The 23,242-nt window shown below is 57.6% G+C and overlaps 1 protein-coding gene and 1 long non-coding RNA gene across 5 annotated transcripts in view; one reads left to right on the top strand and one right to left on the bottom strand.

Moving 5' to 3' along the window:
* Positions 1-2,584: 2,584 nt before the first annotated feature.
* The window catches only part of Nfic (nuclear factor I C), a 31,774-nt gene continuing 11,116 nt past the window's right edge, over positions 2,585-23,242 (bottom strand). For 2 of the 4 annotated variants that reach the window (XM_052164656.1, XM_052164655.1), the window contains exons 3-10: positions 13,149-13,220; positions 11,753-11,827; positions 11,526-11,649; positions 10,990-11,114; positions 9,540-9,665; positions 8,224-8,408; positions 6,743-6,819; positions 2,585-4,528 (exon numbers count right to left, since the gene is read on the bottom strand). In XM_052164656.1, the coding sequence (XP_052020616.1) occupies positions 6,769-6,819; positions 8,224-8,408; positions 9,540-9,665; positions 10,990-11,114; positions 11,526-11,649; positions 11,753-11,827; positions 13,149-13,220 (758 nt within the window). In that variant the 3' untranslated portion in view covers positions 2,585-4,528; positions 6,743-6,768. The remainder of the gene's footprint in view (positions 4,529-6,742; positions 6,820-8,223; positions 8,409-9,539; positions 9,666-10,989; positions 11,115-11,525; positions 11,650-11,752; positions 11,828-13,148; positions 13,221-23,242) is intronic. The other 2 variants (XM_052164657.1, XM_052164658.1) reach the window with 2 other exon arrangements.
* Positions 13,864-15,030, top strand: LOC127670350 (uncharacterized). The gene is made up of 2 exons (XR_007974549.1): positions 13,864-14,332; positions 14,819-15,030. It is a non-coding gene; the product is annotated as an uncharacterized LOC127670350 (long non-coding RNA).

Genomic DNA, 23,242 nt, shown 5'->3' with positions numbered 1-23,242 from the left:
TCAAGTGCAGAAGCTGAAGGTCAGAGACGCACTGACCCAGGAGTAAAATACAAGTGGCTGAATGGGGGAAACAATCCCAAAATAAACCCAAAAGATCTCTGTAGGAAAACACCCAGAAAACAAGGGGGGCAGGTGGAAGAGCAACAGAGAAAACCAGTCCCTCCCACTCCCTGAAACCCGTGAGCGCCTGGCGCTGTGCCCTGTGTAGTCCCCCAAACCCACTGCTTGTCAGGCGCTGCAGGGCAGCCCCGCCTGCCTGTGCTGGAATCCTCAAGACCCGAATGGGCTTTGGTTGGGGGACACAGATGACTGCATCAGATCGAGGTTAGATGGGGTGTGACATTTTGGGGGTATCCAGCTGGGTATCCCAAGCTGGGGTCATGAGGCTAGGTGCTGTGGGAGGGGTGGTGGCTTGGGGGTGCATGCCTTCCTCCCGCCCACCACACCGGCCGTTCCTGTTCCACATCCGAGGGGAGCAGGGGTGGAGGACTGAGGGGATTGGGGGTGGACCCCAAAACTGCACCATCAGATAGATGTGTGAGGCACTGATCGGGAAATGACTGTTTGGTATCATGGCTATACGACTGGCTGGCAGTCCTCTCTCCTGGGCCCTGCACGGGGCGACAGTCCCAGTGCTCTGGGTAGATGACAGAAGGAGAAGACAGCTATTAACAAGTAGGGTATGAGGTTTGGGCAGGGAAGTCAGGAGTGGTGGTGCACACCTGTCGTCGTTTGCCACGAGTTGGAGGCCAGCCTGGAGAGACCTTCAGATCTCAAAGATCTCAAAACAAAACAATCAGTGGGGAAACTGAGAGGCTGAATCTCGAACCCAGTACCCCGGAGGAGCAAAGGCCACTCAGGGGTCTCAGGGACAAGCTGAACGAAGGGAGGAAGCTACTGTGGTCAGCACAGCAGGGATTAACTGCAAACTAAATGCGCGAGTATATGTACAAATGCTGCACAGCCCAACCCGCGTCATACCGTCTCCAAGGGCCGGACATTTGCTGGTGGCCTGGGGCCTCTTGCCTGCGACATTGTAGTGTGGCCCCCGGCTGGTTCACCCCTGGAGGAGCGGGGCGGGGGCGGGGACAGGCAGACGCCAGCCACTCCCCTCATGTCATTCCCACCACCCTGGGTATTCCTGATTATCAAGATTTCAGGGCTCAGGACCTCAGGACTTTCTTTGGGGTCCCCACCTGGGAAACACAATCACAGGCTACACTCCAAAGCAGCTGGCCCCGGGGCTTCACCAGGGCGTGATGGGGCTGGGTAAGGTGGCCTGAGGAGAGGATGGTTTTGAAAAACGTTAAGTTTCATACACAGGAAAGCGGAAAAAGAAAATCTCCTGCCGTGCTTAAGTCATCCACCTAAGGACTGGGCCACTGTGGAGTCCCTCAGTGGGAACTGGAACTTTTCTGAGAAAGGGGGGGTGGGAGGGTACTCTGAGTGGCCCCTCCCAACCTACTGCCAGGCATGTTCTGTCCACTGTCCCCACGAGATGGTGCTACCTCTCCTGGTGCAGGGGAGGGGGCGGGGGTGTGGACACCGGCTGGGGAAAGAAAAATCCAAGTCACCCAGGCCTGCAAGTGACTCGCGAGCGCAGCCGAGGTGGGCGGGTTGGTCCCACCCACCTGGTCTCCCATCAAGGTGAGCCTGCCATGGCCTCTCTGCCAGCACCCAACACTCAGGGCTGAGTGGGGCGACAGGCATACTGGTGGGGGGTTGGGCTGGGGCAGGAAGAGGCCAGGGGATGGCTTGGAGCCTGGACTTCTGCGGGCCCCGATAAACCCCTGGCAACTGTCTTAGCTTTGGTGAACTTTTAGAGCAGATTTAACAGAAGACAGTAAAACAGAACGACAAAAACCCAAAGGCAACTACAAACATAAAACCAAAAAAGAAAAACTGAATCACAGACTTGGGATGGGCCGCTGTGTCCTCTCAACCGCTGGGAGTCCCCACAGCTGAGCTCGACCCAGACAGAAGGACGGACATTGCATATATTCAGCTTTGTGGGTTGGCTGGAAGACAGGAGGGTTGGGGAGCTCAGGGAATGAGCACCAAGGCAACTCCAGCCCCCACCCCCAACCCCGCCGCGGGGTGAGGTGGGCGGGGCCAGGGCTGTGGGCGGGGATCACAAACCAAGACCAAGTGTGACTTCCTTAGAGTGTTGTTTTTCTTGTTTGTTTCTATGATTTGGTAGCCCCCCTCCCCTTTTCTTGAGAAGCAGTGTCTCACTCTGTAGCCCAGACTTGACCTGGAACTCAGAGCAATCCTCTTGCCTCAGCTTCCCAAGGGCTAGGATCACAGGCGTGCGCCACCACGCCCAGCCTTCTTTCTTATATTAAAAAAAAAAAATCTCGCTTTCGTTTGAATTTTTTTCTTTACAAATAGAAATACCACCCTTTTGGATTTTATTTTTTATTTCATGTAATCGCTTGTCTGTTTGTAACTATGCGTGCAGGGCATGCGTCTGTGTGCGCGGATATTATTTAAAAGTTAATACTTGTCCTCGGGAGAGCAAGGCACATGTTGTGGTAAAAAGTTCGTGCAAATTTGGAAATAATGGATTTTTTTTTTGGTAAGGATATATATATATATATGTATATATATATTGTGTATCCTTTTTTTTTTCTTTCCTTTTTTAGTAGAGGTGGTGTGGGAAGTGGGCGGGTAGGCGGACCTGTCATGCACACAGCAGCCCGGCAAGGGAGGGGGCTCTTGGGTGTCGCGGGGCCTTAAGCACCATGCAGTTAGGTAAATAGTTGGTTCTGTCCTGACCCCTGCTGGACCCGGCTGGCTGGCTTGGGGGGATCAGAGGGGACGTGCCAGGTCAACCCTGCAGAAGGCCCATCCCACACCCACTGGCCTGAGCCCCATCTGGACAGTGGCCTCCATGATGTTCCCAGTGGTCCCCCTACTGGAGGGTCCTGGAGGACAGACAGACAGATGGTGGGGGTTTGAGGCCTCGAAGGCTGGGGAAGTCTTGGGAGCTTTGTACTTACAAGTGTCCCAGGGGGGATGGCATGTGGGTGGGGCCTGGCCCTGGGGTCTCTGCTGGGGTAATGGCCTTGGGCCTCCGCGCGCGTGGGGAGGGGACATGACAGAGCTAGGTATGATGATGGGTGGTCGGGGAGGAGGGGCCTTTGTAGGTTCAGTGACCTTAAAATGCCCAACATCCCCTCCCAGGGCGGGCCATCCAAGATAGGGGCAGGGCGGTTACGTATGGGAGCTGCAGAGCTGGGGTTGGGGCATGGCCCTTGTACCCCATCTTAGTGTTTTTAGGTCAGTGAAGGACGCATAGCAGATGGGGGACCCCAGCCATCAGTCACCCTGTCACCCCATCACCCCCAGAGCCCCCCACCTGGGGTCTGAGTGCACTTCCACCAGCCTTCTTGGTCCCTGTGCTGGGCCCCACATCATCAGGAGGGTCAAAGTGCAAAGGGGGTATCCCCCTGCAGTGGGGTACCCCAGAGTGGGTCTCCAGGAAGTAAGGCACTGGCAGAAGTGTAGGGGGACGGCGCGTAGCCCCAGCCTGGGTTTTGGGACACCCAGCTCTACCACCCTGGGGTCCCATCTCTCTAGCTTGGAGGACGCGCAGTGATGAGGAGCTAGGGTACACAGAGATGAGGGTGGGGGTACCCTGGCCACTCTGTGTCCCCAATGGACGAGGTGGACGGCGGGTGGGTAGAGGGGCTAGGCACTTAGATCGCGGCACCTCCCGCCTCCAGGAACCTCAGCGTGGGGGGCCCCGGTTCCCCCACCTCTGTTTCTCAAAGTGCTGATACTTTCCATGTGCGAGAAGAGGCCAGAGAGTCGGGAGCTGCGTGGCCTCTCATGCCGGGGTGTGGGGTGGGGACAAATTGCATAGAGAGATGTGTCCTTCCAAATGAGGTCCGCAAGGAGAGAGGGGCCAGAGGGCCGAGATGGAGGCTGGACACAGGACCCTCCCGGGGGTCCCAAAGTACCTGTATGGCATGTCTGTCCCCAGCAGGGCCAGCAGAGCTGGGCGGCTCCCATGTGCCTCTTCCGCCCACCATGCGGTCTGTCCACCTCCAGCCTCCTGTCTTTGGCAAACACTGTCGGTGGGGTGGCTGGAGGTCCCCCCCCAGGCTGGCGCTGGTGGCTGGCAGCAGGGATCTGGGGGGAGGTGGCCTGCCTGGGTGGCCCACCCCGTCCGTCCATTCCGCCCATCTGTTGGTGCTGGATGCAGGCACCAGGCCGGGCTTGCCTGCTCTGTGGGTGATGGCGGGCGGGGTCCTCAGGGCGCAGAAGGGCTGCAGGCAGCCGTCGTCCATCAGCAGCAGGTGCCACAGAGACCCACAGCTCCCATCTGTTGTCATCTTGGTTGGGAAGGGTTTTTTTTTTCCTGTTTGTCTTTTGTCCTTTTCCAGCGAGAGCTGAGAGTCAGCAGGGGGCTTCTCACTCCGTCTAATTTTCCACCAAAAATGCAGGCTGGGACTGTCACCCTGGGACTCCACCGGTGAAGGAGGCGTGGGGAAGGCAACCTCGGCTACCCCAGGTACCAGGACTGCATGATCCACAGGGAGAGGGGGAGGGGGAGAAACAGAAATCTGGTGTCAGGAGAGCAGCAGTGTCTTCCCCTCCCCCACAGTACATGGACTCCGGATCCCACATCATAATTCCAGGTATGACACTGCTCTGCGTCCACCCTTCACCTCCGCACAAGGTTGCCTGGCAAAACGGAGGAGGCTGGCAAAAAATGGCGGCAAAACAGCAGACATGTCGCTTTCCTGTTGGTGTTAAGTCTGTCCCATGTGACGTCAGGGACTTAGTTTAAGTGTATCATGCATGATGTCATAGACACGTGAATACATCCATGTGACCTCTGGGACGGGCCTGAATATCTTAAGTCTGTGGGTGGCTGAGAGCCCTCTTTGCTGACTTGACTCCTGCCTGACCCTGAGAAAGCACGTGTAGGGGTAGCTCTGGTCATGGTTTGATGGAACAGGCTAGCCTGGAATTCACTCTGCACTACCACATTGGCCTTGTCTTCTCAACAATCTCGCCCTTACCCCAGCTAGGAAGTTCCTGGCAGGCCTCAGAGGGTGGACAAGACCAGCTTGGACATGTCCCAGTCTGGTTCCCCTCCAAGACTCCTGGGGTGTCAGCAGAGCACTGGCCTGTCTAGCCTGGTGCCTGAAAGTGCGATCAGGGGTGGGAGTGGGTAGCCTGGTGCCTGGGAGTGCAGGCAGGGGTGGGAGTGCAGGCTGCCTGCAAGGGAGGCGGAGCCTGCAGTGACTCTCACGCCCAGCCCTCAGCCAAGTTCAAACTCTTGCATCCCTTACCTCATGTCTGGTTTCCGTTGGCAACCAGACAGGGTGGGGTGTGACCCTGCCCTGTGCTGGACCAGGGTGCTGGCGCTGGCATCCTAGGCAGAGAGAGGGGGCTGGAGCCTCAGACCCCCGGGGGTATTTGTGTGCTTGGGTATGAGGAACCTTGGGGAGTGTATGGTCGGTGTGTGGATGGGGGTAGGGCAAATGGGGGAACGGGCTGCAGGGAGGCCAAGCCAGGAATAACAATGTAGCCAGCCAGGAAGTGCTGACTGGGCGGAATGAGCAGAGGCCCAGAGCAGAGGTGGGGCCTGGAGGAGGGAGAGCCCACACTGCAGCCTCCTGATTTCCCTCGTGGGGTGCAGATCTTGTCCACTCCACAGCCCCTCCCCACTCATCTATTCTCCCTCCCCCTAAAACCTTCTGTGGCTCCCTAGTATGCCGGGGATGAGGTCTGCATTCTGAGGCCAGCTTCCCCATGCCTAGCCCACAACAGTGCTTGGTCCTCTGTGGACCAGGCCTGCTCACTGGGTCACTGTGTTATCTTCAGCCGTCAACCGCAGCGGCGGATGACCTGGCCTCAGAAACGGTGACCCAGAGGAGGCCTAGGGAGCCTCAGATACGGGGGAATGCCGGACTAAAAACTCTCTGACTCTAAACACCAAGGTCACCTGCCTCAGTTTGTGAGGAACGGATTCTGGCTCGGTGGGAGGGCGGGCGGAGGGTGGGGTGGGGGTGGGGCAAGGGCAGGAGAGGAAGGAGTGAGGCTTGTGGGTCTAGAACATCCCCAGCCCTGTGAAGGGGCAGGCCCAGCTACTACAGGGATGGGGAGGCTGGGCTTTGGAGGCTGCCAGGCTGATGATGATGAGACCTGAGGAAGAGAGGCAGGGACCCTGGCCTCACTCACAGTCAAGGCTTCTTGAGCCACTGATAGGAACCCGGGCGACCTCTGATCAATGTGAGGACAGAGGTGGCCACCCCTTGCAGTGTCCCACCGCTGTGCAACCACAGGCAACTTGCCGTCCCTCTCCAAGGCTCTTCTCCAAGAACACCAGCTTCCTGCTCTGCCTGCCCTGAACTCTGCCTCCCAGTCTTCCTCCCTTTCTGCTCTGCCTCTTTGGAGAGGAAGGTGGGGGTGGGGGGCACAGGGAAGTCCTGGCCTGCAGTGTACTGTGTGACTCTGGGCTGGCTGCCTCTCCTCTCTGAGCCCCAGTTCCCCAACTAGACAAACGCACCCCACCCTGGGTGTTCTGCCTGGTGGGAGCTATAGAGTGGCAGATGGCGTGGAGAGAGACACACCCAGGGCGGGCTCAAGGCCCGGGTTGGGAGCGAGAGGCTGGCTTCCTGTGAGTCCCTGCCAGGGCTGTGGCCAGCAGGCCTGCTGTCCCTGACCCCCCAGGCCGGCCCCTCTTCCCCACCCCCCACCCCCCAGCCGGCCTCTCGGCCCCTACCTGTCCTGCAAGAGGCTCCCTCGGTCCTAATCCCACAGAGGGACTGTTTGCAGGGGACGTGCCGGGCGGAGAGCAGGCTGTGGGGAGGAGAGAGACCAGAGCCCATTAGCACCAGAGCACGGGGCCCAGAGAGGGTGTCTGCTGCCTGGGAGTCACACAGCCTTTCCTTCACACCCAGCTGCAGTGGCCTTGGGGCTGTGGTCCTTGTCATTCCCCCAGGGGCAAATCTGGCAGCTCCAAGAGCCCGGGGCCTGGGGATCCCTGGGGTCCCTAGGTGGTGAGGTAGGTGGGGCACCAGCCTTGGGCTGAGGCAACGAATAAAATATTAATAATCAAAGGCCAACAGCGAATAATCTAGGGTGTTCCAGCTGCGGCCAGGCTCGCGGCATCCCGCACAGAGCGCCATCAATAATTAAGGGCGTTTTATTTATTGATTCCCTTGTGGAGAGTGCGGGGCGGATGGAATATCTGCACAAATCTATTTATCATCTAGCTGACTTTTGATGTTTTTCCCTGAGGCAGAGTCTCTCTCTGTAGTCCAGGCTAGACTTGAACTTGCAGCTGTACCCCGTCTCGGCCCCCTGATTGCTGGGATGACAATCCTGTGCCTCTCTGCCCCATTCTCTACATATCTCAATCTTAGCCATCAGATCTTGTCTGGGGCTGAAAAACCTAGGTGCTATACCCAGGGAGGAAAGGACCAGAGCTGTCGAACCACCAGGGGCAGAAAAGGGGGGAACAGTTTATGTGGGGTCAGGAAAGGGAGAGTGGATTGCAAGAAAGACACAGGGTGGGAGAAGGGCAGGGCTTTGCATCTGTAAAGTTCCTGTATACCAAACAAGGGCTCCACTTCTGACCACACCCCCAGCCCCCTTACTGTGAGATTGTAGACTGATTCACAGAACTGGTATGGAAACTGAGACACGGAGAGAGGTCAGTTCCTGGGGTTAGGTAGGCAGGGCTGTGTGGAAAGGGCAGCTTTAGCACCCATGGCTGGGTGGGGCCTGATGACTTCTGTTTTTTGGGAACTTCATGGTCTTTGGAGGCTGCAGATACCAAGGTTGGTCACTTGTGGTTTGGGACATGCTGGGTGTGCGTGTCTGGCTGTGGGGAGGGGCCCCATGGGGACTTGGCGCGCTTGAAATCTCATCCTATCACTTCAGTCCACTGCGGCTCTGCATCCCTTCCGCGCAGTGACACAGACGGGGCACCGGTTATTTCTCACCAATTCACCCCAATAGCCAGGTCCAGCACCTGAGTCCTGCATGCTTTTCTGTCACTTGATTGTGTATTTCACCATACAGGCCAGGCTGGCCTCGAACCTGTAGCAACCCTCCTGCCTTGGCCTCCTAAATGCTTTACATCTTAGACGCATCTTGTGTTTGGCACAAACCACCACCAGAGCTTGCAGCTGTGAGCCAGGCTGCTCCCAGTGACCCTGGCTACCCCACCCTGCCCCGGCAAAAGCCGGTGGCACTCACCGGTCCAGGCTGCTGGGTGGCTGGGTCACAGGCCAGGGACACCAGATCCTTGAGTGGGTCCTGGGGATTGAGATGTGGCGGGTACCGGATGGCTGTGTGGGGGAAGTACGTGGAGGCTGTCTGCGGCAGGATGGGCGTGGCAGGGAAGTGCAGGGCTGAGGATGGGTGGGGACTCCTCGCGATGCCTGTGGACAGACAGTCCCCAAACTCTCATGATGTGCAGTCTGGGTGAAACTTCAGGCTATCCTCCTGTCTCAGCTTAAGGGATGCCACAGTGGTCCCCAGCAGAGCAGACAGTAGGTGGGTGGGTGAGTGCAGCTCTGTGCCCCACAGGCCCTTTCCACAAAAAAACAGGCAGTAAACCGTGAAAAAGGACACACACAAAAAAGAAAATACAGGGCCTGGGTGCAGTGTGTAGAGCATTCCCCAGTACACACAGAAGTCCTGGGTACATACCCAGCACTCACAAGGCTATGGCAGGAGGATTGCTGTGAGTTCAAGGCCAGCCTGGGCTACATAGTGAGGTGCTGCCTGATTACAACTAAATGTCCAATAGTCTCCACTATTTTCACATTGTGCTGTGACAAACAACTACCCAGGCCTTCCAGGCCTCCTGTGAAGTGAATCCACTTCCTGTCTCTTCGAGTGTCCCCACACACATATTTCCTGTCACAGAGCAAAAATGAAATACAACCAACAGGCCCTCCACACTGTGGGATGTCAGATCCTTGCTCCTTTTCACAGCTGTGTAATATTCCAGCATCATCAGTACATCACTAAGTCCTCTCTCCAGAGTGGTCGCCCCATCCCTTCCCAGTCCCAGGGTAGATGGTCACATGATTGTGTCTCTACCCTCGCAGGACTCTATCAGGATCACATAGTATGGCTAACCTGACATGCATACAATTGGAATTAATGAAGTAGCTGCTTGGGGGGCTGGAGAGGCTCAGTGAGTATGAGCACCAACTGCTCTCCTGAAGGTCCTGAGTTCAAATCCCAGTACCCACTTGGGGGCTCACAACTATTCATAAGAAGATCTGATGCCCTCTTCTGGTGTCTGAAGACAGCTACAGTGTACTTACATATAATAAATAAACAAATCTTTAAAAATATGAAGTAGCTGCTTGGGATCAGGTGCTAATCAAACTTCATATGTCACTACAGGTGACACTTGGTGGTGCGCCCCCTACAGGTTGCATCGCTGCAGGGCAGGCCACAATATCTTTTTTCCTGACTGGTAGGACCAATGCTCAGAAACCTGCAGCACTTTTGTGGCTGTGCTGGTGGCAGTCTCGCCTCCCACAGGTGACACTCACCGCTGTGTACCGCGATGACCGGCCTATGGTGCTGCGTGAAGCTGGAGAGCCGGGGGGAGTCCTGGGGAGAAGGGCTGTTGAACGGAGATTTGTCCATCTCTGTCTTCTTCACCGGGGATGAGATGCCTGTGGGGAGGGGACCCAAGTCTCCATCTCTGAGGGGCGGTAACTGAGGCCACACACACACCCCTGAGCCCAAGGCTGTACGTGGGAATATGGGGGGGGGCACTCAGAAAGTCCTCCAGTGGCTCAAGAGAGTCCACGTGGAATGATACACAGCCACAAACAGGAGCAAGACCTTCAAGGCAGGGTCCCTTCTATTCTCAGAGATTCTTCTCTGGTCCCCTGGGGACACTGATGCTGGGGCTGACCACAGTCAGGTGCTTGTCCCCTACCTCACTGGCTCAGACTAGTCTCCAACTCACTGCAATCCTCCTGCCCAAGCTGCCCAAGTGCTGGGGTACCAACTACAGTCTGCATCTGCTCTCTCCACCCTCATGTCAGCAAGCACACATCACAGGTTAAGAGGGAACAGACAGCCGTGGACACCTGCTTCCCTGGGGGGGGTGACATGGGAAGCAGGCCACAAGAGATGAGGTCAGACTCCCTGGGAACAGCACCCAGTGTGGCTGCAGTGTGCCACTGTCCCTGTCAGTACTCCAGGTTCCCCTGGGGCAGCATCAGCTCACACCCTTCCTGTCTAGACTGTCCCCATTATAGGCTCATTAGGGCCACTAAGCAGATTAGGGCAACCTGTCTGTGACCAGCCTTTGGCGCTGCCAGTGTCTGCCAGCACCAGGCGAGATCCCCAGACCCCCAACATGCTCCATCCCCACCAGAAAGACCTCAGTTCCCCCCCGCCCCTCCCCCCAGGCTACATCCTATGTGGAGAACTCTGGGCTCTCCCGTCCCTGCCCTTGACACTCACTGGAACCAGAGACTCTGCTTCTCTGGCTGGGGGCATCTCACAGTGCTGCAGGAGTGGAGCTGGGGTTTGTGGGCGACTAGACCCCCTCCCCACCTGCGACTCCACCCCTTCCTACCCGCGATGCTCAAGAATGGCCGTGGGGTGTTGCAAATGGGGAAACAGAGGCTTCGGAGGCTGGCATGACCAAGAGGCTGCCAGGCTGGGCTTGACTACTTCTGTGAGCTGCGATCTCAGGGGTGCACAGATGCCCCCCACCCCTCCACAAGATGCCCAGGACTCAGGGGACCACCTGGGACCAAGAGCTATGGGAACACCTAGTTTTTGAACTTGGTTACAGGAGGAGGCATTCCCAGGAGGCCCTGCGACTCGGATCTGCTGCTTCTTATTTAAGGCACTTACAGTGTTCAGGCTGTAATATCTAGTTTACAGTAAGGTAACATACAGCTGGACTACAACTCCCAGGAAGCCCTGCAACATTAGCCTAGCTCCGGCACTGGGTCCAACCTGTGCATCTGGTCCTACCTCCTTCTATGTCTTCTGTCCAGTTGCGGCTGCTACTCGTGGGCGAATTGGGCGATGTGTAGTAGTCGCCACCGGGGCTCGTGTCCACATCCTCCTCCATCGAGCCCGACTTGTGCCGCTTGCTCCTGGAGGTGGGGTGGGGATAACAGTCCGTTTACTGTGGAGATGGTGGAAGAGCTGGCTAACTTCCCGTTGGTAAGGAGAGTTATGGAGTCATCACAGGACCGCATCCTGTCAATTACCCTTTGCTAAGAGACACCAGGGGCAGAAGCGAGAGGGCACGCCAGTGTCTTTGCAGGCTGTCAGATGGGAAACAGACACCTCCCCGGAGAAATTTGTTGGACTCACTGGCCTACGAGGGCTCAGGGAAAGAGCACTAAGACTAGAATTTTGATGGATAAATGGTTTATCTGCCCACTTGTAAAGTAAACACAGGTGTTGCAGTCAGAACAGTGGATCCACTAAAGTGAGAAGGGGCGGGGACAGTGGGGGAGCTGAGATCCGGATGTTCCCAGCGGGGTGACCTTGGCACCTACCCACTGGAGGAGGTGCTGGGTAGAGTCCTTCTCATACCAGCGCTGGCCGGGTTCAGGTCGTATGCCAGGTGGCCCTGCAGCTCTCCCAGGGAGAAGTTGGGTCCGGTTCCGGTCACCACAGGTGCTGGAGAAGGAGATGGATCCCATGATGGGGAGGGTGGAGCCCCGTGGCCCCATGTGACCAACCCAGCCCTGGAAATGGAGAGGCTGAGGGTGGGGACACTCACTCCGTGACACCTGGATCAGCTCTGTGACACTGAACACGCCTGATGTGACGAAGCTCTCCTGGAAGTCTGTGGTGTCTGGAAAGAGCTCAGAGTCAGAGGTCAGCCGGCCAAGACAGCCGGCTTTCTCCATGGTGCCCCGGCAGCAAGGGTAACGCCTCACGAGGGGCCTGCAACCCCTTACCCTATCTGAGCCTCGATGGCCACATGACCCACTGCTCAACTCAAGCTCAGCTGTCACGTGGATGATCCGTCCCCACGCTGGCAGCAAATGTTTTACCCAGGACATGGTGTAGTGCCACTGGCGGGAAGTAGCTACAGTGGAGAACCACACAGCCATGAACAGCATAACCGACTTGGGAGATGGGTCTGTGGGATGATCACTCTTGCAGATATAGACTTGGTATGAGGGAAGATTCTGGAACTACTTAGTGGGCTTCACTGAGGGTGGGGGCGGGTGCAGGCTGGACCCAACCACAGCAAGTGAGGCGCCACGGCCAAACAGTACAAGGCCCCAGAGTGCGAACGCAGTCCCCAGGGCTGAACCAGCAGCCGGGAGCGCACAGGGCAGAGCAGTAGTGGGACCGGCCCCCAGGGGGCAGCACCGTCCACATGCACTGAGCACTGCCCTTGTGACTGGGGTGTCCCACTCGTTTCCTGCTGACCCAAATGATGGCGGAAGGGGGGTATTTCCTGTTTGTACAGTGCCCACCAGACCCATGTCCAGAGGCAAGGGACTCCTGAGTACTGGGATCCTCCCTTGCAAGGGACTGTACCTTCTTCCACAGTCTGGTTGAAAGGGAGGAGGCAGGAAGAGGCCCAGGAGGACCCAGGGTCAAGGGCCCGGGTCATGAGCCTCCTGGCACAGCTAGGCTGCAGGGCTCAGGCCTGTGCCTCTCCCTTCCGAGCCCAGGAAATGGCTTCATAAGTTTCTCCGCTCTTCCCTTCCCCTCCCTCGAAACCTGTGTTTGCAACAAAGGCCCAAGATATAAGCAAACCGCTGTCCAATCACCAGGGAGATGTGAGCAAAGGGCCTCCCCCAAAGGAAACAGGACCCCCTCCCGCCCCTCACTGGGAGATTCTAGGTGGGGCCCTACTCCTGACCACGCCCCCAGCCCTCACTGGGGGGATTCTAGGCTGGGCTCCACCCTGACCACGCCCCCAGCCTTCACTGGGGGATTCTAGGCGAGGCTCAAAGCCTTCTCCTGGGGGTGGTTGGAAATTATAGGCAGAGCTCCACTACTGGAGACAACTCCCATCCCCTACTGGGGGATTCTAGGCAGGGCTCCACCCTGGCTGGCCATACCCCCTTTCCCCCCACTGTTTAGACACTCCCACTATTTAGTTCAGGCTACTCTTTTAAGTCATAATCCTCCTGCCTCAGCTCTAGCCGACTCACCCAGCGTTATGGGCTTGCTGTCCTCCTGGTCTGAGCCCACTCCTGTCCTGGGGCTGCTGCTCTGCTCCGCATCTGCCAAAAGAGGAGGGGTCAATTGGTGACACTACAGAGACCTCTGGTCCCAGTTCTGCCGTTTCTGTGCTGTGTGGCCTTTGGTAAGTGACCCCTCTGGGTATCAGCTGTCTGCCTACCTTACAGAAGGGGACTGAGGACAATAGAGAGACCCTGGAGGCCTCTGGACCTCTTTCTTCCCTGACCCCCACCCCATGCCTCTGTCTTGAGGAAGGGCCCCCTGCAGTCCAGGCTGGCTCTAAACCCTGCCTGCACTCACCACCATGAGCTGGGGTGCACATGTGGGGCTTCCTCGGAGGGGTCTAAGGGGCCTCCAGGCTCAGTGTCAAGACTCACCCTAACTCCTCCCTCCATTTTATGTAAAAATAATGCCTTCCCAGGCAGGCACTTCATGACCTGCTGTGGTGTGGGAAGGGGGCAGTGAGTTAGGGGAGGGGGGAAGGAGAGGGATACAGCCCGACTCTGGGCCACAGTTTCCCCTAGCAGGGGCAGGATCGCCTGGCTGCAGGCTTCTGGGAAGGTCCCAGCTCCTGCGCTCCTGCATGTGGCCTCAGATATGGGGGAAACGCCGACTAAAAACTTGCTCACCCTAAATCCCACGGGCCACTGTAGTAAGGGGCCCAGAGATCAAGGGTTCACTCACAGAATCTCTCCTAAAATTTTGAAAGCGAACCGTGGTGCGAAGCATGCTGGGAAAGTACTCCACACCCTGACCCTCCTCCCAGGCTCGGACTCCACCCCTGACTCCGCCCCAATAAGACTTGGCGGCTCTGGCTGGCAGGCGTGGTTCCCTGCGTTGGCTGCTGCTCCCTCGCTCGCTTTCCCAGCCCACTTTGTTCACTTCCTAGCCCATGGTGTCGCCTCCCCGGAGCTCCCCTGTTTGTTTATGCCGAGTGTGCGCACTGTAGCCACTGCCATGTCCTTCCCCAGTGGCTGGGAACTCTAGTGGGAAGGACACGGGCAACCTGGGTTTGTGAGGGAACATGAGAGTGGCAACAGTGAGGGACATCTGGGGACGCCAGAGCAGCTTATCTTCCACAGCTGTGACTCGACTGTCATTTCTCAAGGTCTCTGGGGCCGTCACGTGACACTGATGGGCCCGCCCATGGCAGGTACGTTAGGGATAGTCATGTTACCGGGCACCCTTCCTTTGTGGGTCCCTAAAGGTCTGAAAATGGGGACTCAGATCTGCACTCGATGTGGGAAGGAAGGGGTAACACACTGTCTGGAGCAGTACACATCCAGGAATAGGAAGGAGGCCTCTGCAGAATCCTCCTGCATCCAGTAAGCTTTCGTCCTCCCTGCAGCCTGATTCACCCCATCCAGGGCCCTTAGCAAGGAGCTCCCTTTTCCCAGCATGCCGTGGTGTGGGCTCAGGAAACTTGGAAATCCCCTTCCTCCTCCCACGCACATCTGATTGCGTTCCAACCTGTTAGAGACCCTGATCCCCTGACCCACCCTGCAGCCCTGTCTCTGCGAGTCTGGCATAAGAAAGTGCTTTGTTCATTCTGCACACATCTGATGCCTTATCCCAGGCACCCACAACCAAATGCCAGTCGAGACCACAGGGTTCCTAATCGTGGATTTCTTCCCAGCAGATCTGCAGGAGACATAGCATGAAGGCTGGACTGGACGAGAGGTGGACTTTCCTGATGACGCCACAGGCGGATGGTGACACAAAGGGCCACCCTCGACCCACCCACAGAAGCTAACGTCAGTCTGGTAGTGCTGTGTGACCTCAGGAAGAGCGCTTGACAGTTAAAACGCCCGCCAACCCACTGTTGCATAAATAAAAGTGGGGCCAAACAGATGGACACAGCAGACACGCAGGGAACCCTGGGTATGCAAAGGCGGGGCTGAACTCCCCATCTGGCTGGTGCTTTCCAGCTACAGCGGGCCTGGGCCAGAGCCAACTCGTGCAGCTGGCCAAGTCCTCCCTGGGGTCCTCCAGGCCACCGACAACCCCACCCAGCCGCCCCGTGGCCTGCACTCTGGCTGATGGCCGAGCCTAGGGACCCCGAGGGGACATTCAGGCCTGGTCACTCTGTGCATGTGGCTGGGAGGCACAATGAGGCGCAGGGCTGGTGGACAGGCCACATGGCCAGTGACATCACTAACTGGGCAGCCATTTCCTCAGGGTTCCAGATGGACGGCCATTTTGTGGCTGGGGAGGGCCGGCTGGTACCAGCGGGGACACAGTGCCAACCCCTCCCCAGGTGTGGGGGAGGGGACAGGAAAGGGATCCCGCCTAGGGCATGGTGGCCTGCTCTGGGGATAAGCCGAAGGCGCCAAGCTAGGGCATGGGGCCAGGTGGCCATGGCCACCCTTGACCTGGCAGTGACACCAAGGCCCTGTCACCCGGGTGGCTCCTGGGCTTTGAGACGAGGTTAAAAATACCAGGCGGACCCTGGTCCTTTCCAAAGTCAAATGTGTCTCCCGCCAGCGGGAAGAGCTGAAAATAACCCGTGTTTACACTCAGCAGATTCTTGGCTCCCCCGGCTCCCCCTTTCTTGGCCAGTCCCAGAAATCCATCTGTAGCCGCAAGGGGGACAGCCTGGCCAAAGCCCCAGGCCACCCAAAGCCATGCAGGGGATCTCAGGGGTCCTCCCGCCTCTCCTTCCCTGTCCTGTCCTCAAGGCACATGGACTGGGAGGTGGGGAAGGACAGGCCCTGTGCTGGGTGGCCCCTGGCCAGCTGGGACATCTTGGAACTAGCTACAGACTCAGGATGACTCTTCCTGTCTGTGTCATGGTTCCCCATGCTGGAGGAGGAACACCATCGCACAGACCCATTCACCCTCTCCCATGGAGGGCGCTCAGTGCTCGCTGCTGCATTATGGGTGGACACCGTACAGGCCTTCTACAAACACCTGCAGGGCTAGAAAACCTCGAGGAAACCAAGAGTGACAGGGTGGAAAGGGGTGGGGCCGACAAGCCCCACCCATCCCAGTCTCCAGTGTCTGAGAGGACTCAAGAGGGGCCAGGATGAATGACTAGGAGTTTGTTAGGCCACGCCCCCAGCTCCTCACTGGAGGATTATAGATGGGGCTCCGCCCCTTGGCCACGCCTCCAATTCCCCCCCACAGGGGAGCTCCTCAAAGGGGGTGGGGGAGCTCTTCAGATCAATGCAGATGTGCAGCTGGGCTGGCTTACCCTGGGGTTGCATAACCCAGGTAAGGTCTGTGGAGGGTGGGGGGCCACACCTGGGAATTCCTTTTCTGAGACCCTCTCTGGTTTTCCTTGGGCCTTAGTTTCCCCAGCTGTCAGAGCCGCTGAGATGTGGCTTTATTTAGCTCAGGGTCCAATTAGCAGGAACCAAGAATGGCGCACACCCCTCCCCCATGGTCTGCCAGGTATGTCCTGGGTTCAAGTGTGAATCATCCTTTTCCTCTGGCTTCCCGTCAGGTAAGCACCAAGTTGGCACCAGCTGTATTCTAACCTTGTGGCACTTATCTTTTCTTTCTTTCTTTTTTCTTTCTTTCTTTCTTTTTTTTTTTTCTTCGAGACAGGGTTTCTCTGTGTAGCCCTTGCTGTTCTGGAATGCACCCTGTAGACCAGGCTGGCCTCAAACTCAGAAATCCACCTGCCTCTGTCTTCCAAGTGCTGAGATCAAAGGCATGTGCCACCTCTGCCCAGCTCCTATCTCTTCTAATGTGCAGATGGGGAAACTGAGGAAGGGCAGGATCGGCTAAGGCTCACTCCCTCAGTCATCCTCCACAGCAGCCACTATAGGGCGCTTGTGAGCACGCAGTGGGACCCTCCCTCCCAGTCCAGGTCAGCACCTTCCTGACCCCGGCGGTGTTCCTCCCTCCTTGCCAGTTTTCTCCTTCAGCACATCTCGAGTGAAACAGGCATGAGGTGGGTTGTGGGGGACAGTGGTGACTCTGAAACTCCCTTACATGGAGGTCAGAGGTTACCCACAGGTGCCTTGAGCTCCCCTAGTATGCCTTTGCCAGGAACCAGGATTCGAACTCAGGTCCTAGTGCTTGCATGCAATCATCTCCACACCCTGATCTCATTCTGCTGTCTGCTGCCTCTCATATTCTCCACCCTCATTAGGCTTTTTTCTGTCACTCTTGGCTGAGTCAACATGGCCGGGCGCAGCGCCGTGCACACAGTAGGTGCCTAATAGTTGCTTCCTGCACCCTGGCCTTGGCTGGCCTGAGTTCATCCTCAACCCCTGCATACATCACAACCTGCCGCTCCTCCACAGGCTGACTGGTGAGGCTGTCGCCTCTTACAGTTTGGAATGTCTGACCTTGTCATCAGAGGGGGTAGACTGGGCCCACGGAGGAGGGCTAGGGGGTGCAGTCCCGGGACGCGGCCCCTTTAAGCCCCTCCCCCACGCGGCCGGCGCCTCCTTATGTAATTGGGCCGTTGTCCTTGCATAACCCAGTTACATAAGGAAGCCTGGAACGGGCGGCTCCATCCGGCGGGGACCAGCACTGCAGGCCCCCCAACACCCCCCCCTCCCCCCGCACCCAGCCCGGTCAGCAGCCGCCACAGCTGGGGTTCACCCCTTCCGCTGGCTCCCATCAAGGGACCCCGCTGACTTCCACCTGCTTCCCGCCCTCCCCCGGTTCCCGCCATCCCATCGGTTCCCACTTGGGTACCCCCCTGCCCCCCAATTCCTTGCAACCTCTGCAACAGCCAGGAAAAGTGACCAGTTTATCAAACCTAGCAGAGAATCTAGGTCCTTTCCCATTACTCAGAAAAGGAAACTGAGTCCCAGACAGAGGGAGCTCTCAGCCAAAGGCTGCACAGCACTGACCGCGCAACGGGAGGACCCTTCAGGGCATGATGACGCGATGACACGCCTGCACACACCCCTTCCTGTGCACTCTGCTGCACCTGTCTTAGGGCCTGGTATGCAGTAGGCACTCAATAAATGCAACTCTTGTGGCCAAATATCTAGTGACGTTTTAGGCCTTGGCTCTGCATTCCAAAGAGGGACCGTTTTAATGTTTTACCTAGTTCTCTGTGAAAAGGGGGCAAGGCTGCTTCCTACAGGGTAAACTGAGGCCAAAAGGAAGGGAAACCTTAGTCTGCTTCACACTGCATGCCTGTACAACCAGAAACAACAGATGTCCTATTACTGCACAGAACCTGGCCCCACTGGCTGTCCCCCACCCTAGAACCCCATGTATCTGGGGGGTGGGTCCATAGAGCCTCTGGGCTTCTGTCTTGAGGCTGGCCCTTTAAGGCTGTCTGACGCTTGGGTTTGTCCCAGAGTGACCCTAGGGGAGGGTGTGGCCAGGAACAAGGGGCCCATTCAGTTCTGGGTGGGTGGGGGATGGGGCGGGGCAGCCCAGGCTGGAGGGACTGGTGGGGTGTGTTAGGAGACTGACAGACACCTGGATTCAGACATGAGGGGACCACCCCGGCCTCTGTGAACCCCCTATTCTGACCCCAAGGCCCAAACTTATTCCTCGAATCAGTTGACTCTCCCTGCTTCCTACAGCAAAGTCCTTTTGGCCCAAGGGGTGAAGGGCTTCCCAAATATTGCAGGTCCCGGGCATGGGTTCAAATCCTACTGAGCTTGTCTGGGCCCAACCTCAGCCCTCAGTGACACAAACACGTCATATCAGGCAATGTAGACACTTGGCAGCACAGGAAGGTGACCCCCTGCCTCAGGCCTTCCCTTACAAGAGGCAGAATAGAATCTGTCCCAGAACCTTCTAGAACCTGGGGCTCTGCAAGTTCCCAGCCCCACAATGGGCTTCTGGAAAACTTCTCTTGGGTTCTCCCTCTACTTAATAAGCTGAGGCAGGGGACTGATGTGAGTCGCTACAAAACGAGACTTTGTCTCAAGAACCAAGCAGGCATCCTCAGCTAAGTAGCATGTTTGAGTCTAGCCTGGGCTACATAAGACTTGAAACCCAAACAAGGCCAGATGGAAGGGCCTTGGTTTGTTCTCTGGGCCTCAGTTTCCCCGACTGGTCGGGATAACCCATGTCTCCAAGAGTCCTGTCCATCATCCCACAGCAAAGTCCCACCCACTTCAGGCCATCGAAGGGGCAAGGGCAGTGTGGCTGTTGTGTGAGGGAACAGAGATGTCCTGAGCTGCCCCTAGCTAGTCCCAGGCGTAGAGCCAGGGCACCAACTGGTGCACACAGGTGCAGGGGGATAACATCCGCTGCTGAGCCGCAGAGCACAGGCACCCTAGGGTGACCCTGTCTCCCACACTCTGAGCACACGTGTTGCTATGGGAATGACGGTATTTGACACTTTCTGGGGCTACCCAGCCTGCAGGGTGGAGCCAGAGGCTCCCGTGCCCTAGCCCCTTACTAGTCCCATTCAAACCCCGTCCCCTCCCCACGCTCTCGCAAGCCTGGACCCTGGAGCAGCCTAGAGCAAGGAAGCCACTTGCCCAGGACCACAGTGTCACCTAGTAGTACTATGGCTGCCCACCCACCTCTGCAGCCGCTAAAGACACCACTAGACATGCATGACCTTTCCTGCTGGGAAACAGGCATGAGGGTGTGAGCATGATGGGCCCTGGCTCCCTTCTGGGGACTGCAAGGTCTGAGGCTCTAGAAGGAAGTGGGCTAGCCTGGGCTACACAGTGAGTCTGGTGTTTCTGAGGCAAGTTTTCACTCTGCAGCCTGAAGCTAGCCCTAACGTCACAGGTAGGTTGTGTATTGATTTTTTTTTCAGGAGTTTCATCTGTTACTTAGGGACTCAGCTGAGGGATCGCAGCTCATAGATGAAAGTAAGGCTGGGGAAAAGGAGGCGACCCCTTCCCTAAAGATGGAGCAGCAAGGCTTGGGTGTGGTCAGCATGGAGCCCCGTCCAGAATCCCCCAATGATTAGCCGGGGGTGTGGTCAGGAGTAGAGCCCCATCCAGACACACACACACACACACACACACACACACACACACTGAGGAGATGGGGGCGTGGTCATGACATAGCCCTGTCCAGAACTCCAAGGTGAGGGTCTGGGGGCGTGGTGAGGATGTAGCTCCACCCAGAATCACACCCCACTCCTCGAGTAGCTGGGACGTGGTGGTGGGGGGGGGTAGAGCCCTTGTCGAGAATCCCTCTCAATAAAGGGGCTGGGGACGTGGTCAGGGGTGGAGCCCGATGGAGGGGGATTCTCCCTTGAAGAAGGGGTAGTCCTTCCTCAAGCCCCTTGCGGGAAGGAGCCCCAAGCCCACCTCCTGCTATCCCAGCACCGACAGGGACAGCATGCAGCTTCCCCGCTGGCACTCGCTCGCTCACACTCCAGCTCTGGATATTGCCGTGGCAGCCACCCCATCCCCGTGGCTATTGGCGGGAAGCGAGTCCCGCCATGACCAGCACATGGGCACCATCTGGGCTGGCAGCTGCCGGCCTGGGCGGGCCTGGCACCCCTCCCCCCTGGCATGGCGCCTGCCCGCGCTTCGGGTTTCGCAGGCTGCCAGCGGGGCGTTGGGGGGGGGCAGGGCGGGCTGGCAGCCGTCTCTCCCGCGGCCCAGCGTTCCCAGACTCCTTCCAGAAAGCAGGCCAAGTCGGGGAGCCTGACTCCATTCCTCCCGCCGCTGGCCTCCTCCCCACCAGCTCTCCCGCATCACAGTGCTCCCTACAGGCTCCTCCCTGTTCTGTGCTCTGGGCTTCTGTGAGCCCAGGACATTTGCCCTGGCAAATGTGAGGTGCCCGTCAGGCAGGCTTTCTGTCTTTCTCGGGCACCTCACTACCTCCACTGCTCTCCCCACTTCTTCACATGAGACAAAGTCAGCGTTGAAGTCAGTATGTAGCGCAGGCTGGCCTTGAACTCCCAAATGCTGTGAGGACAGGCAGTATCTGCGGTTCTGGGGACAGAACCTAGGACCAGCCGGACCCCCCCCCCCCACACACACACCAATTTAAACGATTATCCCCATCGTTCCAAGTCTCATGTCAGACCCCCAGCACTGACCCTTGCGCCCCCCAAGAGGTCAGCCCAAGCTCCGCCACCCCAGTGGCACCATCACAGGTGGTGGGGGTGGGGGATGGGAACCTATGAGGCAGGAGGGGGACAAGAGACCACCGTGTCCTCTGCCAAACTGATAACTGCTGGCTCAGACAGAGCTGGGTTGGCCTGAGGACCTGACTGGGGGGCCAGAGATAGGGGTTGGGTCTCTCAATGACCTAGCAGGGGAGCACAGAGGTGGTCAGCCTGACTTCAGGTGTGTGTGTTGTGGGGCATGAGGGGGATTTGGGGTGGCCCTGGCAGGCTTTCCTAGGTTGTGACATCCCAGACAGGGCAGGTCTCCTCTTTGACCCTCTGTATTGTCCTCTGTCAAACTGGCTTCTGCATTGCTGGCCACTGCCCAGATTCAAAAGCGTTGCTAAGGCTGGGCATGGGGGCGAAGGCCTGAGACCTCGTACAGGAGAGTTGAGGCAGGAGACCTAAGGCATCCAAAAAAACGTCTGATGGAGGAGAACGGAGCTGGGAATTAGGGTTCTGGAATATGATCAGGAGATTTGCTTAGGAAAAAGCATTCTGGAAAAATGGGACATCTGTGACAATGATAGTGGCTTTGGCATGGCCTGTGCCTCCTGCATCTTGGTCCCCTTTTCTTTTTCTTTTTCTTGTTTTCTTTTGAGGGATCCCTGCTTCTTCCAAGGTGCCTGTTTGTGAGTGTCCTACTCTATAGTTAAGAAAAATGAGGCACAAAGACTGACCTGCCCAGGTCACACAGCCATCTAGCAACAGTGCCATGGGATGCCAGACTGGCAGACCTTGGCTCCCCTGACCTTCCAGGGACGCATCGGGCTGAGCAGGGTGACCCCTGGGAACACGTCTCGGGAGGCCCCGCAGAGGCTAGGCAGAGGAGAGTTGGCGAGGGGAGATGCAGGGGAATTGTGCTGACACAGCAGAAAGTACCTTTGAAATTTTTATCAGCTCAGCTCCAAGGAGGCAGGGGAGAGACCAGGACCTGAATGCCAATGAGCCAGGGACACCCAGCTCGCTCCCACCACCACCTCCGCTCCCTCCTGTCACCTGGTCTGCAACCTCTGACCCACACAACTGGGAGCTGATGGGAAGGGGGGGCAGGGCTGGGCACAGGCTGAGGTCAATAGCAGCCAGACTCAAGGTCAGAGCTGGGAGAGACCCTGGTTGGCTTGGCTGCGCCATTGTGGCCACCAGCGGACAGGGCTGGAATCTGAGGCACAGAGAAGACATGATCCGCCTAGCCAGGAGCAGCCTACCCGGCCCACGCTGTCCTCTCTGCCACAGAGACTGGTTCTCAGGCAGTGACCCACGTGGGTGCCCGGGAAACCCCCCAGCAATGCGGGTACTGGGTACACGGGTGGCTTCCAAAGCTGAGTCTCAGAAAGAGCATGAGCCACTGTCCACCTCACAGCAATCCCCCTGCCTTTGCCCCCCACCCCAGTTCTGCCGGACCACCCCACAATAGTTCGAGGCCCCTGCAAGACTCTCATCTACTCTGAAGCCTACTTGGGGGCCCCCCAACTCAGCTAGGAACTAGAAGTGGGTGGAGCCATGGCTGTCCCCGCCCACAACTTCTAGCTCTTCCTGTACAAAGTAGACTGGAGTGGCCATGCCCTGTCTGGCCACGTCCACCACAGCTCTAAGTCAGGCCTTCCTTGGGGTCCTGGTCACAGGCTGTTCGTCCCCTGCCTCAGATTCGTGGACACCATGCCCACTAACCCACACTCCCCAGGTGACACAGGGTCTGGTCCGGTGGAGGCTAGCTCTTGGGTGGCCGCTCCTTTCTGTGGCTTCACACCCTAACCTACTTCTCCCAGGCCTGACTGAGCACTGCTCACTGGGCTCTGCTTGGAAGTAGGACAGGTGTGTATGCATGGATGCTGACCCCGATTGTGCCTCCCATAGTAACCCAGCCATGGTCCTGCACGCCTGAGGCCTTGCCTCAGTCCATGGACCAACCCCTGACTGTCCTGTTGTAACCCAGAATCTCCGCATCCAACAGTGATCCTCACCCTTACCACCACCATGGCCCAGATTCTGGGAGTTGACCATATCCATGACCACCATTATGACGTCCCTGAACCCCAGAGCCTGAACCCCATG

The sequence above is a fragment of the Apodemus sylvaticus genome, chromosome 20, assembly GCF_947179515.1.
Source record: "Apodemus sylvaticus chromosome 20, mApoSyl1.1, whole genome shotgun sequence".
Taxonomy (NCBI): domain Eukaryota; kingdom Metazoa; phylum Chordata; class Mammalia; order Rodentia; family Muridae; genus Apodemus; species Apodemus sylvaticus.
Note: the sequence above shows the minus strand (reverse complement) of the source record. Positions and strands in the feature narration are given on the sequence as shown.